General features: G+C 47.9%; 2 protein-coding genes across 2 annotated transcripts; one reads left to right on the top strand and one right to left on the bottom strand.

Annotated features, from left to right (window-relative positions):
• The first annotated feature begins 1,582 nt into the window (after positions 1 to 1,582).
• PAX4 (paired box 4) lies at positions 1,583 to 5,815 on the top strand. Its single transcript, XM_036246330.1, has 9 exons — positions 1,583 to 1,827; positions 2,122 to 2,337; positions 2,617 to 2,692; positions 3,222 to 3,347; positions 3,572 to 3,654; positions 3,999 to 4,068; positions 4,832 to 4,887; positions 5,160 to 5,301; positions 5,625 to 5,815. The coding sequence occupies exons 1-9, from the start codon at positions 1,651 to 1,653 to the stop codon at positions 5,813 to 5,815; spliced, it is 1,137 nt and encodes a 378-aa protein (XP_036102223.1). The 5' UTR covers positions 1,583 to 1,650.
• Positions 5,816 to 8,787: 2,972 nt separating this feature from the next.
• FSCN3 (fascin actin-bundling protein 3) lies at positions 8,788 to 17,551 on the bottom strand. The gene is made up of 7 exons (XM_036247322.1): positions 17,197 to 17,551; positions 15,240 to 15,936; positions 14,785 to 14,903; positions 12,610 to 12,769; positions 11,987 to 12,157; positions 11,470 to 11,675; positions 8,788 to 8,960 (listed from the first exon to the last, which is right to left on the bottom strand). The coding sequence occupies exons 1-6, from the start codon at positions 17,338 to 17,340 to the stop codon at positions 11,470 to 11,472; spliced, it is 1,497 nt and encodes a 498-aa protein (XP_036103215.1). The 5' UTR covers positions 17,341 to 17,551; the 3' UTR covers positions 8,788 to 8,960.
• Between the last annotated feature and the right edge of the window lie 1,006 nt (positions 17,552 to 18,557).

The following is an 18,557-nucleotide window of genomic DNA, read 5'->3' as shown; positions in this document are numbered from 1 at the left end:
AGCCAGAGCTTCAGGCTTATTTACCTCTATTTCCAATGTGTAAGCCCAGAACCTCAATGCCTGGGGGTGGAGCTGAGCCCCATGTTTCCCCAGATCTTCCTGGAGAGAATAAAAAGCAGAGCAGGAGCAAGACCCTTCCCTAAAGTGCTCTGAAGGAAACTTTCTGGCTGGTGGTTTAGGAAATCTCACCTCAGAAGCTGCCTGAAAGTGAAGACAGAACTTTGTATGTGGTCTCCAGCCTCAGATGGTTGGCAACTAGGCTCTTTAGTCACTGATGCCCTCTTCTGGCTGGGCAGAACATTCAGGTTTTTTTGTTTTTTTAAAAAAAAAGTTTTTATTGATTTTCAGATAGAGGGGAAGGGAGAGGGAGGGAGAGAAACATCGGCTGCCTCACACATGCCCCACCCCCCCAGGGGACCGAGCCCACAACCAAGGCATGTGCCCTGAGCAGGTATCGAACTGGTGACCTCTAGGTGCATGGGACGACGTTCAATCTACTGAGCCACACTTGCCAGGCCCCTGTTTGTTTTTTGACCCTATTGAGTCTGAGCTCAGGAGGCAGGAGCCCTGGCCCAAGTGCATCACCCAGGGATGAGAAGGCTGTTGAGGGTCAGAGACAACCATTGTCTATTTGGAAAAAGAAAAGTCTGAATATTCGGAGGCATCATCCCTTTCCACCTCCCTGACCTCTTGTAACGGACACGTGAGGAATGAGAACTCTCCCACCCTCCTAGACCCTTATCAGGGCATCCAGAAAGATTCCGTTCTCTGCTGGCCCTGTGAGGCTTTACTTCATCACGGGAAGGTTTAAGTAGAGAAAATTTAAATGTTCTTAGCTAACCTACTGGCAAATTTTAGAAACCTGACCCTCTATCACAATATACTATAGCCCAAGACCAGTCTAAGCAAGAGACTTCACCCAAATCACCTTTGCTTATTGCAGGCCCAGCCCCAAGACGGAGAAGGCGATCCCAGGAGGAACTCCCCTCTCCGGTCTTCCCAGTGCCTGCCTTCTGGGAGGAGGCCAGCCTGGAGCATGCCACAGGAGGGTAAATGCCTGGGAGAAGTGGGAAGAACAGGGTGGCATAAGAAGGGAGGGAATATCTCAGGGCTCTGCTTTCATCCACATGGTTTCATCCGCCCTTGACCAGTGTTCTGGGGAAGCTTTGTCCAGTCACTCCCTCCCAGTCGACCTTGTTGCCCTTAGATCATAAGGCTCAGTGCATATGGTCACAAAGCAAAGCCTCACCCATGAGCTAGCTCCCAAAGAAAGTGGCATGTTAGGCCCTGACTGGTTTGCCTCAGCGGTTAGAGTGTCGTCCTGCGGTCCAGGGAGACCCGGGTTCGGTTCCTGCTAAGGGCACGTACCTCGGTTGCAGTTTGTCCCTGGCCCCGGTTGGGGTCGGGGTCGGGGTCGTGTGGGTGGCAACCACTTGATGTGTCTCTCTCACGTCTATGGTTTTTTCTCTCTCCCTCCCTCCTACTCTATCTGAAGATAAATGCAAAAAATGTCCTCAGGTGAGGATAAAAATAAAATAAAATAAAAATAAAAAAAGGAAGTGGCATGTTAGGGGGACCTGAGGAGCAGAAGGGGAGCAGTCCCCTGCAGGGGAGGACTTCCTGGTAGGAAGCCAGGCTGAAGGGTCCTTCATGCCACATGTGGGCTGGTGTGTGGATGCCTCCTTCTCATGCCCAGGGATCAGCAGTGTGAATCAGCTCGGGGGGCTCTTTGTGAATGGTCGGCCTCTGCCCCTGGACACTCGACAGCAGATTGTGCAGCTGGCGGTCAGTGGGATGCGGCCCTGCGACATCTCACGGAGCCTTAAGGTAGTGTGCTGGGACTTTCGCCCAGGTACGAGGACAGGAAGCAGAGGGAAGGGGCCCCTCTTAAGGCAAATCTGGGGCTGTTACAGACTCTGCGGGCCTTTGGGACTTGGGTTACTTCCTAGAAGATCCTCTTGGGGCCCAGGATGGGGAATTTCAGGCTCTCAAAGATGAGGCTGGATTCTCAGCTCTGTGGCCTGGTCCAGTATCTCACTTTGCCTTGCAGCCTCCTCTGTCCCAGGTATACTCCCCCCTGCCCATTACGCCTTACCTGTTTCTGCTTCTTACCTGACCCAGGTATCTAATGGCTGTGTGAGCAAGATCCTAGGGCGTTACTACCGCACAGGTGTCTTGGAGCCCAAGGGAATTGGTGGAAGCAAGCCACGGCTGGCCACACCCCCTGTGGTGGCTCGAATTGCCCAGCTGAAGGGTGAGTGCCCAGCCCTTTTTGCCTGGGAGATCCAACGCCAGCTCTGTGCTGAAGGGCTTTGCACCCAGGACAAGACTCCCAGTGTAAGTGGCTTCCTCTCCCCGCACGGGGGCTGGCAAACAGGTTGTCTGGGGAGCAGATCTCTTCTTGTTCAGTAACGGGGCCATCCCAGGCTGGCAGGCAGGGATCCTGGGCTCTCGCCAAAGACAGGTGAGAAGGAGAAAGCATGGGGAAAGAGAAAAGCCTGCCTTTGGGAATTGTGTGGGCCGGGACAGAGGAGAGAAAGGATGCTGAGAACTATCCTTAGGATTCAGCCCTGGGACTGTGTTCCACCTTCCCACTCAACACCCTGACACCCCCAGGTCTCCTCTATCAACCGAGTCCTGCGGGCACTACAGGAGGGCCAGAGACTGCCATGGGCACAGCTCAGATCACCAGGTGGGTCTTTGGTTGCCCCTAGGGATGATAGAGCCAAACCTAAGCATTTTACAGTTATTTATAGTCTTATTCTCTCCTGGCAGAAGAATATTGAGGCTCAGAGAAGGGAAATGACTTCCCCAAGGTCACCAGCTAGTCGCTGGCAGGTCCTAGAACAGAACCCAGGTCCTCTAAGTCCTAGGTTCACAGGTTCTTCTGATGAAGAGGCAGGACTGGGCCTTCTAATCCTCCCTCTGCCTCATGCACAGCTTCTCAGAGCACCTTTTATGACCTGTGAAATCATGCAAATCTGGACCAACAATGTTGCTGTTTCCTTTCAAACCCTAAGCATGCACCTACCATGGCATTGAGCATGCCTCCTACCAAGTGCCTCTTCAGTGACCTCCAAGGGACTGTGAGTGCCTGACCAGGGCAGCTCTGCTCTTATACCCATACTGTCCCCTGTCCATAGCCCCAGGGCCTCAGGGACCCCATCTGACCAGAGGAATTACCATCACAAACCATCACAAGCCATCATCCCCCTTCTCAGCTGTTTTGGTTCCAGTTCCTCACACTCTCCATAGTGGCTCTGAGGCTCCTCGTGGTCCCCATCCAGGGACTGGCCACCGGAATCGGACTATCTTCTCCCCAGGCCAAGCTGAAGCGCTGGAGAAAGGTGCCGGTTTGGGGTAGACAGTGGGTCAGAGGCTGCTTGGTGTGACATGTGAAGACAGTGGCCCTGAAGCCTGTGGGCAAAGGTTGAGAGGTGGAGGGTGTGGTGGTCTTATTTTGGGGGCAAGGGTAGTTTAGAATTATAGCAGGTGGGGTGTGGGGCCTGAGGGGGAGGCCTATGCCTTGCTCCTCTCCCCATGCTCTTGCCATGAGCCTGGATCCCCGCAGAGTTCCAGCGTGGGCAGTATCCTGATTCAGTGGCCCGTGGGAAGCTGGCTGCTTCCACCTCTTTGCCTGAGGACACGGTGAGGGTGAGTGAGCTCTGCCACATTGTGTGCACAAACCACAAGGACAGTCTGTGCCGGAAAGACTTCGGGTTCTGGTGAGGTGGGACGGGGGCAAGAAGGTGGAAACAAATTTGTTTGGAGCAGAAATTAGAGACAAGCCCCTTCCTTTTTTCTTCTGCTGATTGCTCTCCTCCCCTTTCACTCCAAGCCTTTGAGCTGAGAAAGAAGGCAGAGAGCAAAGGCCAGAGCAGGAAGGGAAGATGTCAGGTCTCAGGAAGGGTCTGTGCTCCGAGTCCAGGCCAGGAATCAGTGGTGAGAGCAGGTAGAGGAGAAGCACAGTCAGCTACTTTGTTTCTGCCCTTCCTCAGGTCTGGTTTTCCAACCGAAGAGCCAAGTGGCGCCGACAAGAGAAGCTCAAGTGTGAGATGCAGCTTCCAGGTAATTTCTCTGAGTATTTTTCCATCCATCCAACCATCCATCCAACCATCCATCCTTCCATCCATCCATCCATCCATCCATCCATCCATCCATCCATGTATCCATCCAGTCATGTATCTATTTACCTTTCCATCCATCCATCCATCCATCCATCCATCCATCCATCCATCCATCCATCCATCCTGTCACATATCTATTCACCTTTCCATCCATCCATCCATCCATCCATCCATCCATCCATCCATCCATCCATCCATCCATCCATCCTGTCACATATCTATTCACCTTTCCATCCATCCATCCATCCATCCATCCATCCATCCATCCATCCATCCATCTATCCATCCAGTCATGTATCTATTTACCTTTCCATCCATCCATCCATCCATCCATCCATCCATCCATCCATCCATCCATCCATGAATCCATCCATCCATGCATCCATCCATGCATCCATCCTTCCATGCATCCATCTACCCACCCATCTAACATTTACTTGGCCTTCTCATGTGTCAGGTCCTTGTTAGATGCTGGACACACACAGTCCCTGCTCTTCAGGGCTGTACTGTCCTCAGTTTGCCATCCCTGGAATTCAATCTTTCTTCCCTGACCTCCAGGTTCTGCCATTTCAGAGTCGTAGCATCCATCTTCTCTCACCCCTGCCAGAAGTTGTTGCCTTTCCTAGAGCCTTCCTGCCTCTGCCACTACCCCTGTCCCTGAACCCTGGTTTCTCCCTCTGAGTGGATCCACTCTCACCTTGTAGGTGCTTCTCGGGGTCTGAGTGTACCAAGTGCTTCCCCAGCGATTGTCTCTGCACAGGTATCCAAGAAAGAGGGGAGTTTATGAACTTGGAAGACTAAAGGGCTCACAGCTTCTCCCATTCCCAGTGAAGGCTGAGCTACATTTCATGACTCTCCTGGGTCCCCACAGTGCACATTTCCAGAAAGTGCCATCCTCATAGTCTACTGTGTGCATGGCACCCTCTGGAGTTGTGTAGTGTATAGTCTGGGGGGCGGGCAGCCTGCGGGTCCCAGTCCTGCTAAACAGAAGGCATCGCTGGCAGCCGAGGATGTTCTCTTGCTTTTTTCTAGCAGTCCCCTGGCAGTGTAACCACAATGGCCCTGCCTGTCCCAGAATCCTTGGGTCCCTCCTACTATCAGCTGTGCCGGGGAACAGCATCAGACAGGTGTCTGGGTGACACCCCACCCCAAGCCTGTCTCAAGCCCTGCTGTGGTAAGACTACAGGCCAGGCCTCACTCCTTCAGGGTGTGGGGAGGGCTAGTTGACTCCACAGGAGGCCATGGTTCTCTGGTTAGGGTCATCAAAAGAAACTCAAATCAGCTTTCCTCCTTCCTTGCATGGCCCACAAAGCAGGGGAGTAGTATCCCCTGAGTGTATAGTACCACTGACAACCATAGCAAGAAAAGGGGGTGGGATTGGGATTTGAGTGTTTCTCTCCAGGGTACAGAGCCAATGTCTGTGTGTCTCCTCATCAGTGACTTTGAAGGGTGGGTGGCAGCAACAAGCCCAAGCTCACCCTCTCTTTGTCCTTGCAGGCTACCTGCCCCCTACAGCTGAGCCCCCTGGCTTCAGTACTGTCCTGCCACCCTTGCCTTTCCTTCCACTGTCCCTGCCGTCGTTCTTGGTGCCCCTCGGGCCTGGCTCTGGTTTGGCTCTCCACTACTGCGAGGCCTGCGACGAGGGAGGAGGGCCGGAGCGGGAAGGAGATGGGGTGCAGAGGGTCTGATGCCAGCCCGTCCAAGCACACCATTGCTCCTTCCTCCTGCCTGCGTCTCCTCCTCACCTGGGGACCTTGCCTGGTCCTGCCCTACTGCCCTTCTTCTGTGTCACCTGATTTGAGGGGCTGGAGAAATCTTGCCCACCCACTTCTCACAGTGGCCTTCAAAGGCCTGCCCTTGGCTGTAATAAAACAGTTTTTAAATGAACAGTAGTTCCTGTTGTCCTTCATGGTTTTCCCATGAGCACTCATACTCCCACCCTTAGATTTAACAACTATAAATAGTTTGCCCTACATCTATCTATCTATCTATCTATCTATCTATCTATCTATCTATCTATCATCATCTATTTGATCTATGAATGTATATATGGATGTATGTATCATCTATCTAGCTAATATATTTATGTGTTTATGTAACTATGTATGTGTATATATATGTATCTAGCTAGCTATCTACCTATATATATATGTAAGTATGTATTTATCTATCTATCTTGGTATTTGAGTGCACACACACACACACACACACAGACACACACACACACTCACAGATAGTATGTCATGGCACACACCTGTAAGTCCTCCAGCATGTATCTTCAAAAAATAAACTTTTCTTATATAGCCACACCATTACCACATCTGAAAAAATTTTGAAAAAATTCCTTAATCTAAAGAAAAGACATGAATTATTTAATTGCATGTGTGTGTGTGTGTGTGTGTGTGTGTGTGTGTTGCATAGCAGCAAACAACAGACATGCCATTTTCACATTCTGCTTGTCCCTTTATACATGCTCCTAAAGCATGTTTTTTTGCTGCTTCTTGGCAGTAAATTCCATATCTATTCAATTTTGTTCCCTGCAGAGAAATCTCTGGGCCCCGCCTGGGAAGCCTTGGGATGTAGGGAAAAAGAAGAATATAGAGGAAATTGTGTGAAGAAAGGGGTGTTTGGGATGGGGAATGGGCTCATCCCTCCAAATTCTTTCCCTTTTGAAGAGCAGGGATGGAATGATGATACAAAAGGGTGGGGGGAGTGGGAACATATTTGTTTACTCCAGGGACTTGTCCAGAAGTTGTCCTTCAAGAGGTCCCTTTATCATCAAACACTCTAGAATTATGCTGTTCAATGAATAGCCACCAACCACATGTGGCTATTAAAATTAAATGAATAATTCATTTCCTGTCTCACACTAGTTATATATCAAATGCCCAATAGTCACATGTGGCCCAAGGCTACTGTATTGGACAGTAGACATTTCCATCAGCTCAGGAAGTTCTATGGGGCAGCACAGCTCTAGAATAAAATTCTGAGGGTAACAGAGCATCCCTGTCCCTGCTCTGCCTTCAGTACCCTCAAGCTGGAGGCCTGCTGGACAGACTGCCCAGGGAAATGGGTGAGGGTTTGTGGGGTGACAATCTGCATAGCACCATTTGAGAATAAGCCATTCACTTCAGTGACAGGACTGACGTCAGCAATGGAAGAAGTTGTCAGCTGAGACCCCATGACTGAGCACATTCAAGTGGAGAATGGATGGCCATTTGTGGGGAATAGGGCATAGAAGAGAAAGTGTGTGCATGTATCCTCACACCCACACACATGCCCACTCACACGAGTGTGGATATGTATTTGTGGAATGCTGAGAGATTCTGCAGTCAATAACCTCCAAGGTCCTCTCTGAAGATGTGTTCTACTCCATATCAATGACCTGCTCTTAATGTTCTCTAGGAAAGGAGGTTCCTTGGCCTCTAGTGTTCTCAAGCGTCACTGATAGGATAAAATTTAAATTCTTTTGTATCTCTTGAGGGGAAACATACTTACAAAACTCTGAGGTCATTTTCCTCTATCCAAACACAACATCTCTCATGTTCCAGTTTCCGCTGTTCCTCTAAGTGGACTGAAAAACCAGGCACTTGTGGTATGGGGCAGTTTTCTCAAAGTGGGGATCAGGCATCACTGCTGGTATCTGAGAACATTTTAGGAGGTGTGTGGATGCTGCTTTAAATGATATTGAGTCAGAAATGAGAAAATGATTTCCTTTTCAACTCCATTTCAATTCTGATTGCATCAAAGAGAAAGTCTTCATTTTGATCCTAGTTTTAGTGCCTCAGTAACAGTTGTTAATCTTTTTTTTTTTTTTTTTTTTTTTTTTTTAACAGAGGGAAAGGGAACCTTCGTCTCTGTGTCTTGGGCAGGGAAGGGAAAATCTAACTGGATTGATAGCACCTCTTTTTTTCATGGTATTTATTTTTATGGTCACTTTTTATTTCTGGCAAGTGATTCTGGTCTTTCGTTTTATGATTGTGATTAAAATATTCCTTTCTAAATAAAAGTACTATGAGTCTATGTCAATAAAAATATTAATAGAGGAGATGGCAAATAGATAAACATCACAGCTATGAAGACAGTGCAAGAATGACAGTCACTTTGGAAGCTCTGTTTTGATGGAAAGAGTAGTGGACATTAGAGTCCACTCTAAGTGAAGAACTGAGCCAGAGGTCCCAGTCATGGAACCTTGGGACAATCACTCCAGCTCCTTGTAAAAGGTGGGCAGTGATGGGGAAAATATCTGTTGTGCCCAACTCAATGGACCAAAGGTAATGACAAGATGAGATGACTGGTAAACTTCAGGGGTAATGGGGATGGTGGTGAGGGGGTGGGCTATATAGGCATAAGGTATTATCATTACCCTGTGCCCATAAGATTAATAAGGCTTCATTCTTTCTAAACCAAAGAACATTTAGTCACATCTGGATTTTGAGCCCTTCAGGGCAAGGCTGACTCCTCACGGCATCACTGGGCAGAATCTGGTGGTTCTGGTGGGGATGTGGAGGATCAATGAAAGACCCACTGATCTTCTAGTTACCATTTGGTTTCCCCTCTTCTGGCTAGAACTTGGAGTGGTCCGGGGCTTCAGTCTCAACCTCCCCACCTCCTCCAGACTCCTACTCTATACTGAATAAGATGCACACCAGGGTCTTGAGGGTGGCCTTTTGTGATGTATTATTGCTTGAAACAGATGTTTTGTTAAACTGGGTAGGAAAAGTTGCGTAACAGATATTCTTCTCATGGATCTTGACTCTGGGGTTTCTGTTTTGTTTAGTGTAGTATTTTCTCCGGGAGGAACTGGATTTCGGTAAGTGGCATCCCATTGACCTGGGGAGGGAAGAGGACATGGAAACCTTTAGTCAGTCATTTGCTGATCTCTGGTTTTTAGGAAAAAACCTGTAAGATCCTGTGGAAAGAGAGAGAGAATAAAGTGATTTGTCCTGTTCTCTGAGGGATCATGTAGACATGTAAAGTTAATTTATATAAGGCAGTAGAAAAATTATTTCTTTAAGTAAAATTAATGGTGCAGAAATATTGTCAGAGTTCTTAGGGTGACTGCAGTCAATAGGTACAATTTACTAAGTGAAAGCGTACTAGATGCCAGGCTGTTTACTAAGCATTTTACAATCATCATCTCACGTAACACAACAATCGTATGAGATAAATACTATATTCCCATTTCACCATGAGAAACAGATGCAAAGAGGTTTGTTTGCCCAAGGCCAAACAGGTTTAATGGATAAAAATCTAATTACAATCCAGTTCTGAGTCCAGAAGTTAGCTCTTAACCGCTACAGTATGTCTACTAGAATGTCAGGCCTGGAAGGAGCCTGAGAAATTTAGTTCCATCCAAGCAACTTTATTTTTTATTTTTATTTTTTTAGATAGAGTGGGAGGGAGAGAGAGAAGAAGGAGAGAGAGAGAGAGAGAGAGAGAGAGAAACATCGACATGAAAGGAACACATTGAGTGGCTGCCTCCTGCCGACCCAACCAGGGCCGGGGACAAACTGCAACCGAGGTACATGCCCCTAGCGGGAACCGAACCCAGGTCTCTCTGGACCGCAGGCTGATGCTCTAACCGCTGAGCTAAACTGGCCAGGGCAATCCAAGCAACTTTAGAAAACAAGCCCGGTGGAATTTCATTTTATTTTTCCCAATTTGGCCATAGTAAAAGGTTTGTGTAGAAAACTGGTAGAAAATGGAGGAAACAAGTGAACACATATTGGGGGGATCTACGTCTTCACATCACCCTATGAAGTAGATATTATTCCCATTTTACAGACAAGGAAACCAAGGCCTAGAAATGTTAAAGCAATTTTCTCCAAAGACCAAGTCTTACTAACTCTTGGTTCCAGGTCTATATGACATCAAAACCAAAGCTCTTTCTACAGCGTCTTCATCACTTTCCAAGCCAGGCAAGAGAGGTGGATTGTGAAGGCATAGGTCTAAGAGCAGTGAGCTGTGAACAGGGAATGATGGCATGGAGGCAACATTTTAGAAAGGGGAACTTGGTGTGAAGAACAGATTAGGTGGGGATGGATCTGGCGGCAGTGAGTGCTTCTTGGGAAGACCTTGTAGTGCAGGCTTTTGGTAAAAAGCCTGAAACCACAGGTAGTAATAACAATTAAGAAGGAGCAAGCAAGCCCTGGCTGGTGTGGCTCAGTTAGTTAGAGTGTCATCCCGAATGCTGAAAGGTTGTGGGTTTGATTCCCAGTCAGGGCGCATGCCTAGATTGTGGGTTCGATCCTTGGTCAGGGCATGTACAGAAGGCAACCAATCAATGTTCTCTCTCACATCAATGTTTCTCTCTTTATCACCCTCCTTCCCTCTTTCTCTCTTCCCCCCTCTCTCAAATAAATAAGTATATCCTCGGGTGAGGATTTAAAAAAAGAAGAAGGAGCAAGCATTAGAGAGGCCTTGAGGCCTTGTTAAGGAAGTAGCTAAGAATTTTCAGGGGGGTTGGTGAAGGAGCAAAAGGGAAGAAAGAGATGGTGCTGAGGTCTTGAGCCTGAGCCTTCTGGGAGGATGGCAATGACCTAGATGGCCATGGGGTGGGCAGAAATAATTGTCTTAATAATTGTCTTTGGCCCAGCCAGTGTGGCTCACTGATTGAGCATCGACCCATGCACCAAGAAGTTGCCAGTTCGATTCCCGGTCAGGGCACATGCCCAGGTTGTGGGCCCGATCCCCAGTGATGGGCATGCAGGAGGCAGCCAATCGATATTCTCTCTCATCCATGTTTCTATCTCTCTCTCTCCCTCTCCCTTCCTCTTTGTCTAAAATCAATAAAGAAAAAAAAAATGTCTTTGGAGGGGAGGATGAGGAGGCTGATTTTGAAGGGATGGCAGGGTGAGGTCAAGTCAACTCTCAATCAGGAATCTAGAAAGAGATGAGGTTAGAGTTCAGGAAAAGGGTCAAGGCTGAAGATAAATATCTGGGAGCCATCAGCACCCCAAAGATCCCAAAAGAAAGTGCATAGGGCAGACAGCATATCTTCAGTCACTCTTTTTGAAAAATGAGCAAAACTCTGCATCTTCATAAAGACAGACAGATACACGAGTACACCTCATCTTGTCCCCTGCAAGCCTGCTTGCAAGTACTAGTATGTGGCATAATAGTGAGAACTTAGATCTGATTTCTTTGCCTCTCTCCAGCACGTCTAGCTATTAGAAGCCCTGAGAGGAAAGGCACAGATTTGGAATCTATGTTGAGTTGATCAAGTTGTGGGACAGAAGTCAGCCCATGGTCTTACCCTCATATGCCATCCCCTTTCCCTTCTCCTCTTGTCCTTCAGCTCCTGCTCCCTCACACCAAGTTCTTATCCACTGTGCCTTACCTAAAATTCCCAAATACATTCTTTGGTAATGTCCTCGCTGTCTGCCAACAGGGTGCCACTTCGATCGGATCGCATGTAGAAGCCATTGGGTGCCAGCACTGTGAGTAAGTTGCTCCCCTGAAGCTCGATACAGAAGTTGAGGGCAAACTTTCCCCAAGGGCGAAAGGTGCCAAAGGATGTTATTGACCAGAAGGATCCACACTGTGCTGGGGAGGGAAGAGCTCAGATTGTTGGGCCATTCGGGAGGGGAGCCCTCCAAAGCCTCTGCGGGGCTCCCAGGACAGATGCCACCCTCCCTGATTGTCCTACCCTGCCTGCGTTGGCAGGTCCTTCTGGAAATGCAGGAGGGCTGGTTTCTGTTCTGCCAACCCACTCTGGAGGCCTTAAAGTGTGAAAACCAGAAAAACTCCTTTTCTTTCTACAATGAATAGGCCCTGAGTTGCAGGCCCTGATATCTGAGTTGGGGCTAAGGCAGGGCTAGACTGTGAACTGAGGGTGAGGATGAGGAGCTACTCACCCTGAAAGTGGTAGATGCCCTGGCGGCAGGGCAGCAGGTGAATGCAGCTGGGCTGATCCATGTTACACTGCATGAGGTCGTGTTCTGGCGAGGTGCCCACGTACCCATACCGACCTCGCAATGCGAGGAAGGGGCGGTTGGCTAATCGAATCCCGAATTCCTCATTTGGGCCTGAAAGAAACAGGAAGGCGTGCTCTGGTGGGCTGCCTCTAGATTCCTTCTCAGATGGAAGCAGAAAGGGGGACACTGACTGCAGAAAGGTGTTGTCAGTATTTTAACTTTTAGTGAACACCTGCTGTGTGCCAGGTGCTTGTAAAATGTTTGTGAAAGCACTTAAAAAATTTAATATTCTTCTTTCCTTGGAGATGTGTGAATCTGTTTAACCCTCATGATAATTCTGTGAGGCACGCAGACTGGATATCACACATCCAGCAATATTGGAGACAAGGAAACTGAGGCTCAAAGAGGCAGTTTGCCCAAATGATGACAAAAATTCAGGGACTCAGCAAGTATACAGACCCAAATCTTCCGACCCCCATTCCAGTGCTCATTCTAACATGGCCCAGCTCCCCCGAAAGCATCTCTGACTTGGAATAAGCCGGCAGGAGGGCTGCTTAGCTCACCTGGAATGGAGGCATTGGCAATCAGCAGGCTGTTGGGTGCGATGCCCAAGAAGCGTCCATTGGGAGACTGCAGGATGATCCTGCCACAATTCCAGTGCATACGGAAGAAGGTGTCAGACTCTAGGTGGTACCCATTAGCGACCACTGTCCTATGGCGCCTCTGGAACAGAAAAGGAAAGCAAGGAATGAAAATAGCTTTCTTCTCATCACTTTAATTCCTAGGCCCTCTTTCCTACATCATATTCACTAGCCTTTTTTTTATTCTCCCAGGGTATGCTTCATGCTTCCAGATCTTTTTGGAAAGCATGTTGTGAGCTCAGCTCTCTCACTTCCCCAGTCTGTGCTGTATCCCAGAGCCCAGTATAAAAAAGGGACCTGGATATCTATGTGGAGAGGAATAAACTTTGGCCCAGACTCCAAAATTATTTAAAAATGGATCATAGACATAAAAGTGAAAACTAAACTATACAGCATCTAAAAGAGACAATCTTTGCAACTTTGGGGTAGGCAATGATTTCTTGGGACATTTAGAAAATGGAGAAATTGGCTTCATCAAATTTAAAACTTGCTATTCAAAAGACACTATTAAGTAAATGAAAAGGCAAGCCACGAATTGGGAGAAAACATTTACAATACATATATTTGGCAAAAGACTGACTTTAGAACATATAGAGATCTCTTATAATTTAACAATAAGACAAATAACCCAATAACAAATGGGCAAAACATTTGAACAGACACTTCACAGAGAAAATATACAAATGCTTAATAAGCAGATGCAAAGAAGCTCATACATTATCAATTATAAGGGAAATGCAAATTAAAGCCATAATAGTCCAGCCCGTGTGGCTCAGTAGCTGAGTGTTGACCCATGTATCAAGAGGTTGCTGGTTCAATTCCCAGTCAGGGCACATGCCCAGGTTGTGGGCCAAATCCCCGGTGGTGGTGGTGGGGCATGCAGGAGGCAGCCAGTCGATGTCCTCTCTCATGGATGTTTCTGTCTCTCCCTCTCCCTTCTCTCTCTCTAAAATCAATAAAGGAAAAAATAAAATAAAGCCATAATAAAATGTCATTACACACCATCAGGGTGGCTGAAATTAAAAAGATAATACTAAGTATTGATGAAGATATGGAGGAATTAGAATTCTTTTTTTTTTTTTTATCATCACCCGAGGACATTTTTCCATTTTTTGTTCAGGTAGAGTGGGAGGGAGAGAGAAGAACAGAGAGAGAGAGAGAAACATCGATGTGAAAGGGACACATCGAGTGGCTGCCTCCCGCACAACCGACCAGGGCCAGGGACAAACTGCAACCGAGGTACGCGCCCTTAGCGGGAACCGAACCCGGGTCTCTCAGGACTGCAGGCCAACGCTCTAACCGCTGAGCCAAACCGGCCAGGGCGCAATTAGAATTCTTATACATGGCTGGTGAGAATGTAAAATGGTGTAGTCACTTTAGAAATCTACTTGACATTTTCTTAAAAAGTTAAGCACATATTTATCAGTAGTTGCAATACTAGATATTTTCCCAAGATAATTGAAAACATAGGCCCATAAAAAGACTCATACATGAATGTTTATAGCAACTTTATTCACAATAGCCCAAGCTGGAACAACTCAAGTAATCAACAAGTGAATGGATAAACAGATTATGTTTGTGTTTTGAGTGGTATTTTGAAATGATACATGCAACATCGTAGATAAATTCAAATACATTGAGCTGAGTGAAAGAAGCATATATACTGTAATACCATATGACTCAATTGATATGAAATTCTGAAGTAGGGAAATCTAAATGTAATCCACAGTGACAGAATACATATCAGTGGTAGTGGGTAGTGGGTAGTGGTAGTGGAACTGACTGGAAAGTGGCAAGAGAGAAATTCTGTGGTGGTGAAAATAGTCTCTAATTTGCTAAGTGGTTGTGGCATGGTTGCATACATGTATACATTTGTCAAAATGTATTGAATTACACACTTAAAATGGGTGTATTTTATTGTATGTGTTATGCTTCAAAAAGTTGATTTTTTTTAAAAAGAGACCCTATTGGATGAAAATGAATATTTATTGACAAGGGCCTTCATGGTTCACTTGCCCTGAAGAAGGAGAAAGTGTGCCTAGAGAGAGAGAAACTCAGGGCTTAAAGGTGGTCTTGCTCAGAAAGCCAAGGACTTACCTGGGCTAGGTAGAAACCATTGGCTGAACGAAGCTGCAAAATTGGGCTGCCATTCTCACTCTCAAACTGGAACAATGACATTGGGGTTAAGTGCTCAGAGGCAGCATATATCTCAACATCTGCAGAGGAAGAACAGTCATTATAAGCCTGAGTCTGGTCTCATCCTCAGTCTCAGCCCCTCCTCCACACTTTATGACTGGATTCCCTATGCTTTCCTTCCTTGGCCTTCATCTTCTTCTGTTGGACCCTAGTAGCCTGGAGAAGACCCAGGCCACGTTCCCCTAAAGCCCATACCCCTGCTTTATCACCCTTTTCCTTTGCACAGAGATGCCCTTGGGACCAATAGATCTTCCTTATGAGCAGGTTTAAAAATCCTCGCTGATCCCAAACATATTTTCCTCTTTTCAGAAGCTAGCTCTCCCTCCCTCCATGGCTGCATTGGACCCAGCACTTGCCATAGATGACAGAGAGGAACTTCCGAGTCTTTGACCTGAGGCTGACCCAGGCGGGGCAACGCTGTAGGATGAACCACTCCTCGCCCCTATGGGGATTGGATCCCAGGGCCAGAAGCAGACGTGGACCCTGTGCATACAACATGCCCCCTTCTCCATCACTCAGTGCCACGAGCCCTCCAGGCCTCACTTGCATGTGAAAAGCTGTCTGTGATGAGGGTTGGGAGGCCAGCCGGTCTAGGTGGGACAAGAAGAAGTGTGTAGAGGTCTCTAGGTGGTAGCATCCATCTTGGAAATGCAATAGGAATCCACATTCCCCCAGGCAGGGAACTGGTGCATCCACCCAGACACGACCCACGGTGGAGTCAGCCCTGGCATAGCAGCGGTTGAGGGGGCTATAGAGGATCACGTGGACATGCAGGGCTGGCCGCGGGGTCCACATGTGGTAAGCTGAGAGGACTCGGGAGTTGCAGAACACATCCTGGCCATCAGACTCCAGATAACGACCACTGATTATGCACTGGAGGGTCCACTTGCCATTGCGGTGGAAACGGAGTAGGAAGCTTCCATGGTGGCTGGTCCTTGGCCGGTCGTAGTACAAATTGCCATCTGCCTCACACAGAAGGTAGAGGCCCTGCAAGCTCCTTAGTCGTACTACAGCCTGTGTCTCATGCTCATTGCTGACCAGGATCTCCCAGGTCTGGAGGCATTGGGAGGGAGAAGAGGGAAATCAGTACCATGAAGTAACTAGACCAAGGAGTCCTACAACCATCACCTTTGGCATCACTCAGCACCTTCATTGAGACCAACCAACTTCCCCTCCTTTCTGTTGGCTCCTCTACTCTCTCAATCCAACAGTAAGCAAAAGATCTCAGAAAACCTCTAGCACTGGAGCAATAGGGGTTCTCAGGATCCCAAGAGAAGTTCTCAATGCCACATCCTCCAGTTAACAGAAGGTAAACCTCCCTCTCTTCCTTGGCCACTTTATTCAATACCTAATTAAAAAATTTTTTTTCTTTATTAATTTTAGAGCAAGAGGAAGGGAAAGGGAGAGAGAGATAGAAACATTAATGAGAGAGAACATCGATTGGCCACCTCCTGCACGCCCCCCACTGGGGATCGGGCCCACAACCTGGGCATGCGCCCTGACCGGGAATCGAACTGGCAACCTCTTGGTGCATGGGTCAACGCTCAACCACTGAACCATACCGGCTGGGCTTCAATACCTAATTTTTAAAGAAATGTTTTGGGTTAAGTCTTACTTCTCTCTTCCTCACTGTTGCCCCTGGATAGCACACTCAGCCAACACTTTCATACCCAAAGGGCACCTCTCCAACATGACAGGAGAAAAGTAAGACCTCTTCTAGGCAGGTCGGGCTCAGGGATGAGGTTGGGAGCACAGGCAGTTGAGATGTGACTGTCTTAGCTGTCTGTGATCAACCCTGTTGTAAGTGAGAGGACCTCGCTACTGCCTCACTCTGTATGTAATACCATCCCAGAGGGGCCTACATCTCTCTCTAAAATGAGAACCAACTCTCCTAGGACTTCTAGAGTACCCAATTCCCAAAATACAGCCAGAACAGAAGCATAAGCTTTGCAGTATCCACCGATTTAACTTTTGGATGCTCACAATTCTGCCTTCTAGGCTGGGATCTCCACCCATCTCCTTTGTGATGACACAGCCACTCTGTGCTAGAATGGAGGGCAGGAGACAGCCAGAGCAAGACAAAGTAGCAGACCAAGGCTGAGGCTTCACCTCCTGGAATAGGTTAGAATTGGGGAGATGGAGCAGTGGAAGACCCATAGGCAAGAGCCTGAGGTAGAAGGGTCTTGACCTAGCAACGGTGGAGTCCAGGAAAGTGATTAGGTAGAGAGCACTCTTCCCCACTCCCCCCTCCTCGCCCCATGGGAGACCTTAGTCACTGGGAAAAATGGGTTCAGTACAGGTTTATTCTATTACCTGTCTCCGGCCCAAACCCTTTGCAGCAGCAGTGATCATATGATTATATGGCTCATATGTGAGGTAGGACCCTGCCCAGCTGATGAGCCCAACCCTTAGGTCCTCCGGCTTGGGTTGTCTTGGCGTCCACTCCACCTCATCCATGGGGCCGGCACCACAGGTGATGACTCTGTCCGGCCCAGCCTTCCTCCCAGTGGTGCGGTTCCATAGGCCATAGGGCCTGGAATCAGGCCCAAAGTACCCACTGGAAGACGTTCCCAGAGGAAAATTTCCAGGCAGAGGCTGACTAGGGCCCAGCACCTCTGTGACCCGGGAGCATTGTGACTGAGAGCTGCCCCTCAACCCACCACAGTGGGAAAGGACACAGGCTCTGCACCAATCCATGACATGGAGGACGTGGGTCTGGGCTTCTGGCATTAGCCTCCTCACCACTCAGGCACCAGTGTGGGCGGAGTTAAGTCCCTCCCCTTCTTTACTTCGTTTCTCTTTTTAATTGCAGGAGAAAACTCAACCCCTTTTCTCCCAGGGAGTGAGTTCTACCTGGCTCCCTTGGGGCTTAAGTGATTTTGGAATTCATAATACCCAAGAAAAATTTATTCACTTTTATGACTCTTGGGAGGATGAGGCCAAAATGCCTCAGAAGGCACTTTTCAGGGAAGATGAGGACACCCTAAACATATAACCAGCAAAGATTAAATGACTCATATTAATCGGGAAGGGCTGGCTCAGGACCGGGGTGAAGAAAATGGCCTCGGAGGGGAGTCCCGGGCATCCATCAGAATCCCCAGCAGCACTGCTGCTACGCAGACAGCCAGCGCTGGCCTCTGAGAACACCAGCCCAGACCCCAGTCTCTGTCAGCCACGAGCCTCCGGGACTCACTTCCTACAAAGCTCATGGAGAAAACCAGCCCACAACCTGGAGAAACTGACATGAAAGAAGAAAGAATGGCAAAAAAATAAATTTAAAAAAAATATAGTGGTGATGGTGAGTTTTGTTTAAGCTTTGCTGGGAGGTAAAGGGAAAGGGGCAGAGTGAACCATACTTGGAGAATAGTACACAGCCCTGGTGCCTATTCCCCATTGGTGGGGGGTGTCTCACCAGGTAGAATCTCAGTGGTGCACAGTGTGGAACTGTAATCCTCAAGGCCCTATCAATGTTTTATAAAATAAGGCTAATAGATCACAGAATTAGTTGGGTGATTTTAAAGATGCATATTCTTGGGCCTTGGACCAGTCCTGAAGTATCATTTTCTCCACTGTACCTCAGGACCCTTATTTTTAACTAAAGTTCCTTCCCTCTCAAATCTTAATGTTCATGGTAATCATTAAGAACCACAGCTAGCTAGGAGATGGATAGGATA

This window comes from Molossus molossus, unplaced genomic scaffold (genome assembly GCF_014108415.1).
Source record: "Molossus molossus isolate mMolMol1 unplaced genomic scaffold, mMolMol1.p scaffold_m16_p_7, whole genome shotgun sequence".
Classification (NCBI taxonomy): Eukaryota; Metazoa; Chordata; class Mammalia; order Chiroptera; family Molossidae; genus Molossus; species Molossus molossus.
Note: the sequence above shows the minus strand (reverse complement) of the source record. Positions and strands in the feature narration are given on the sequence as shown.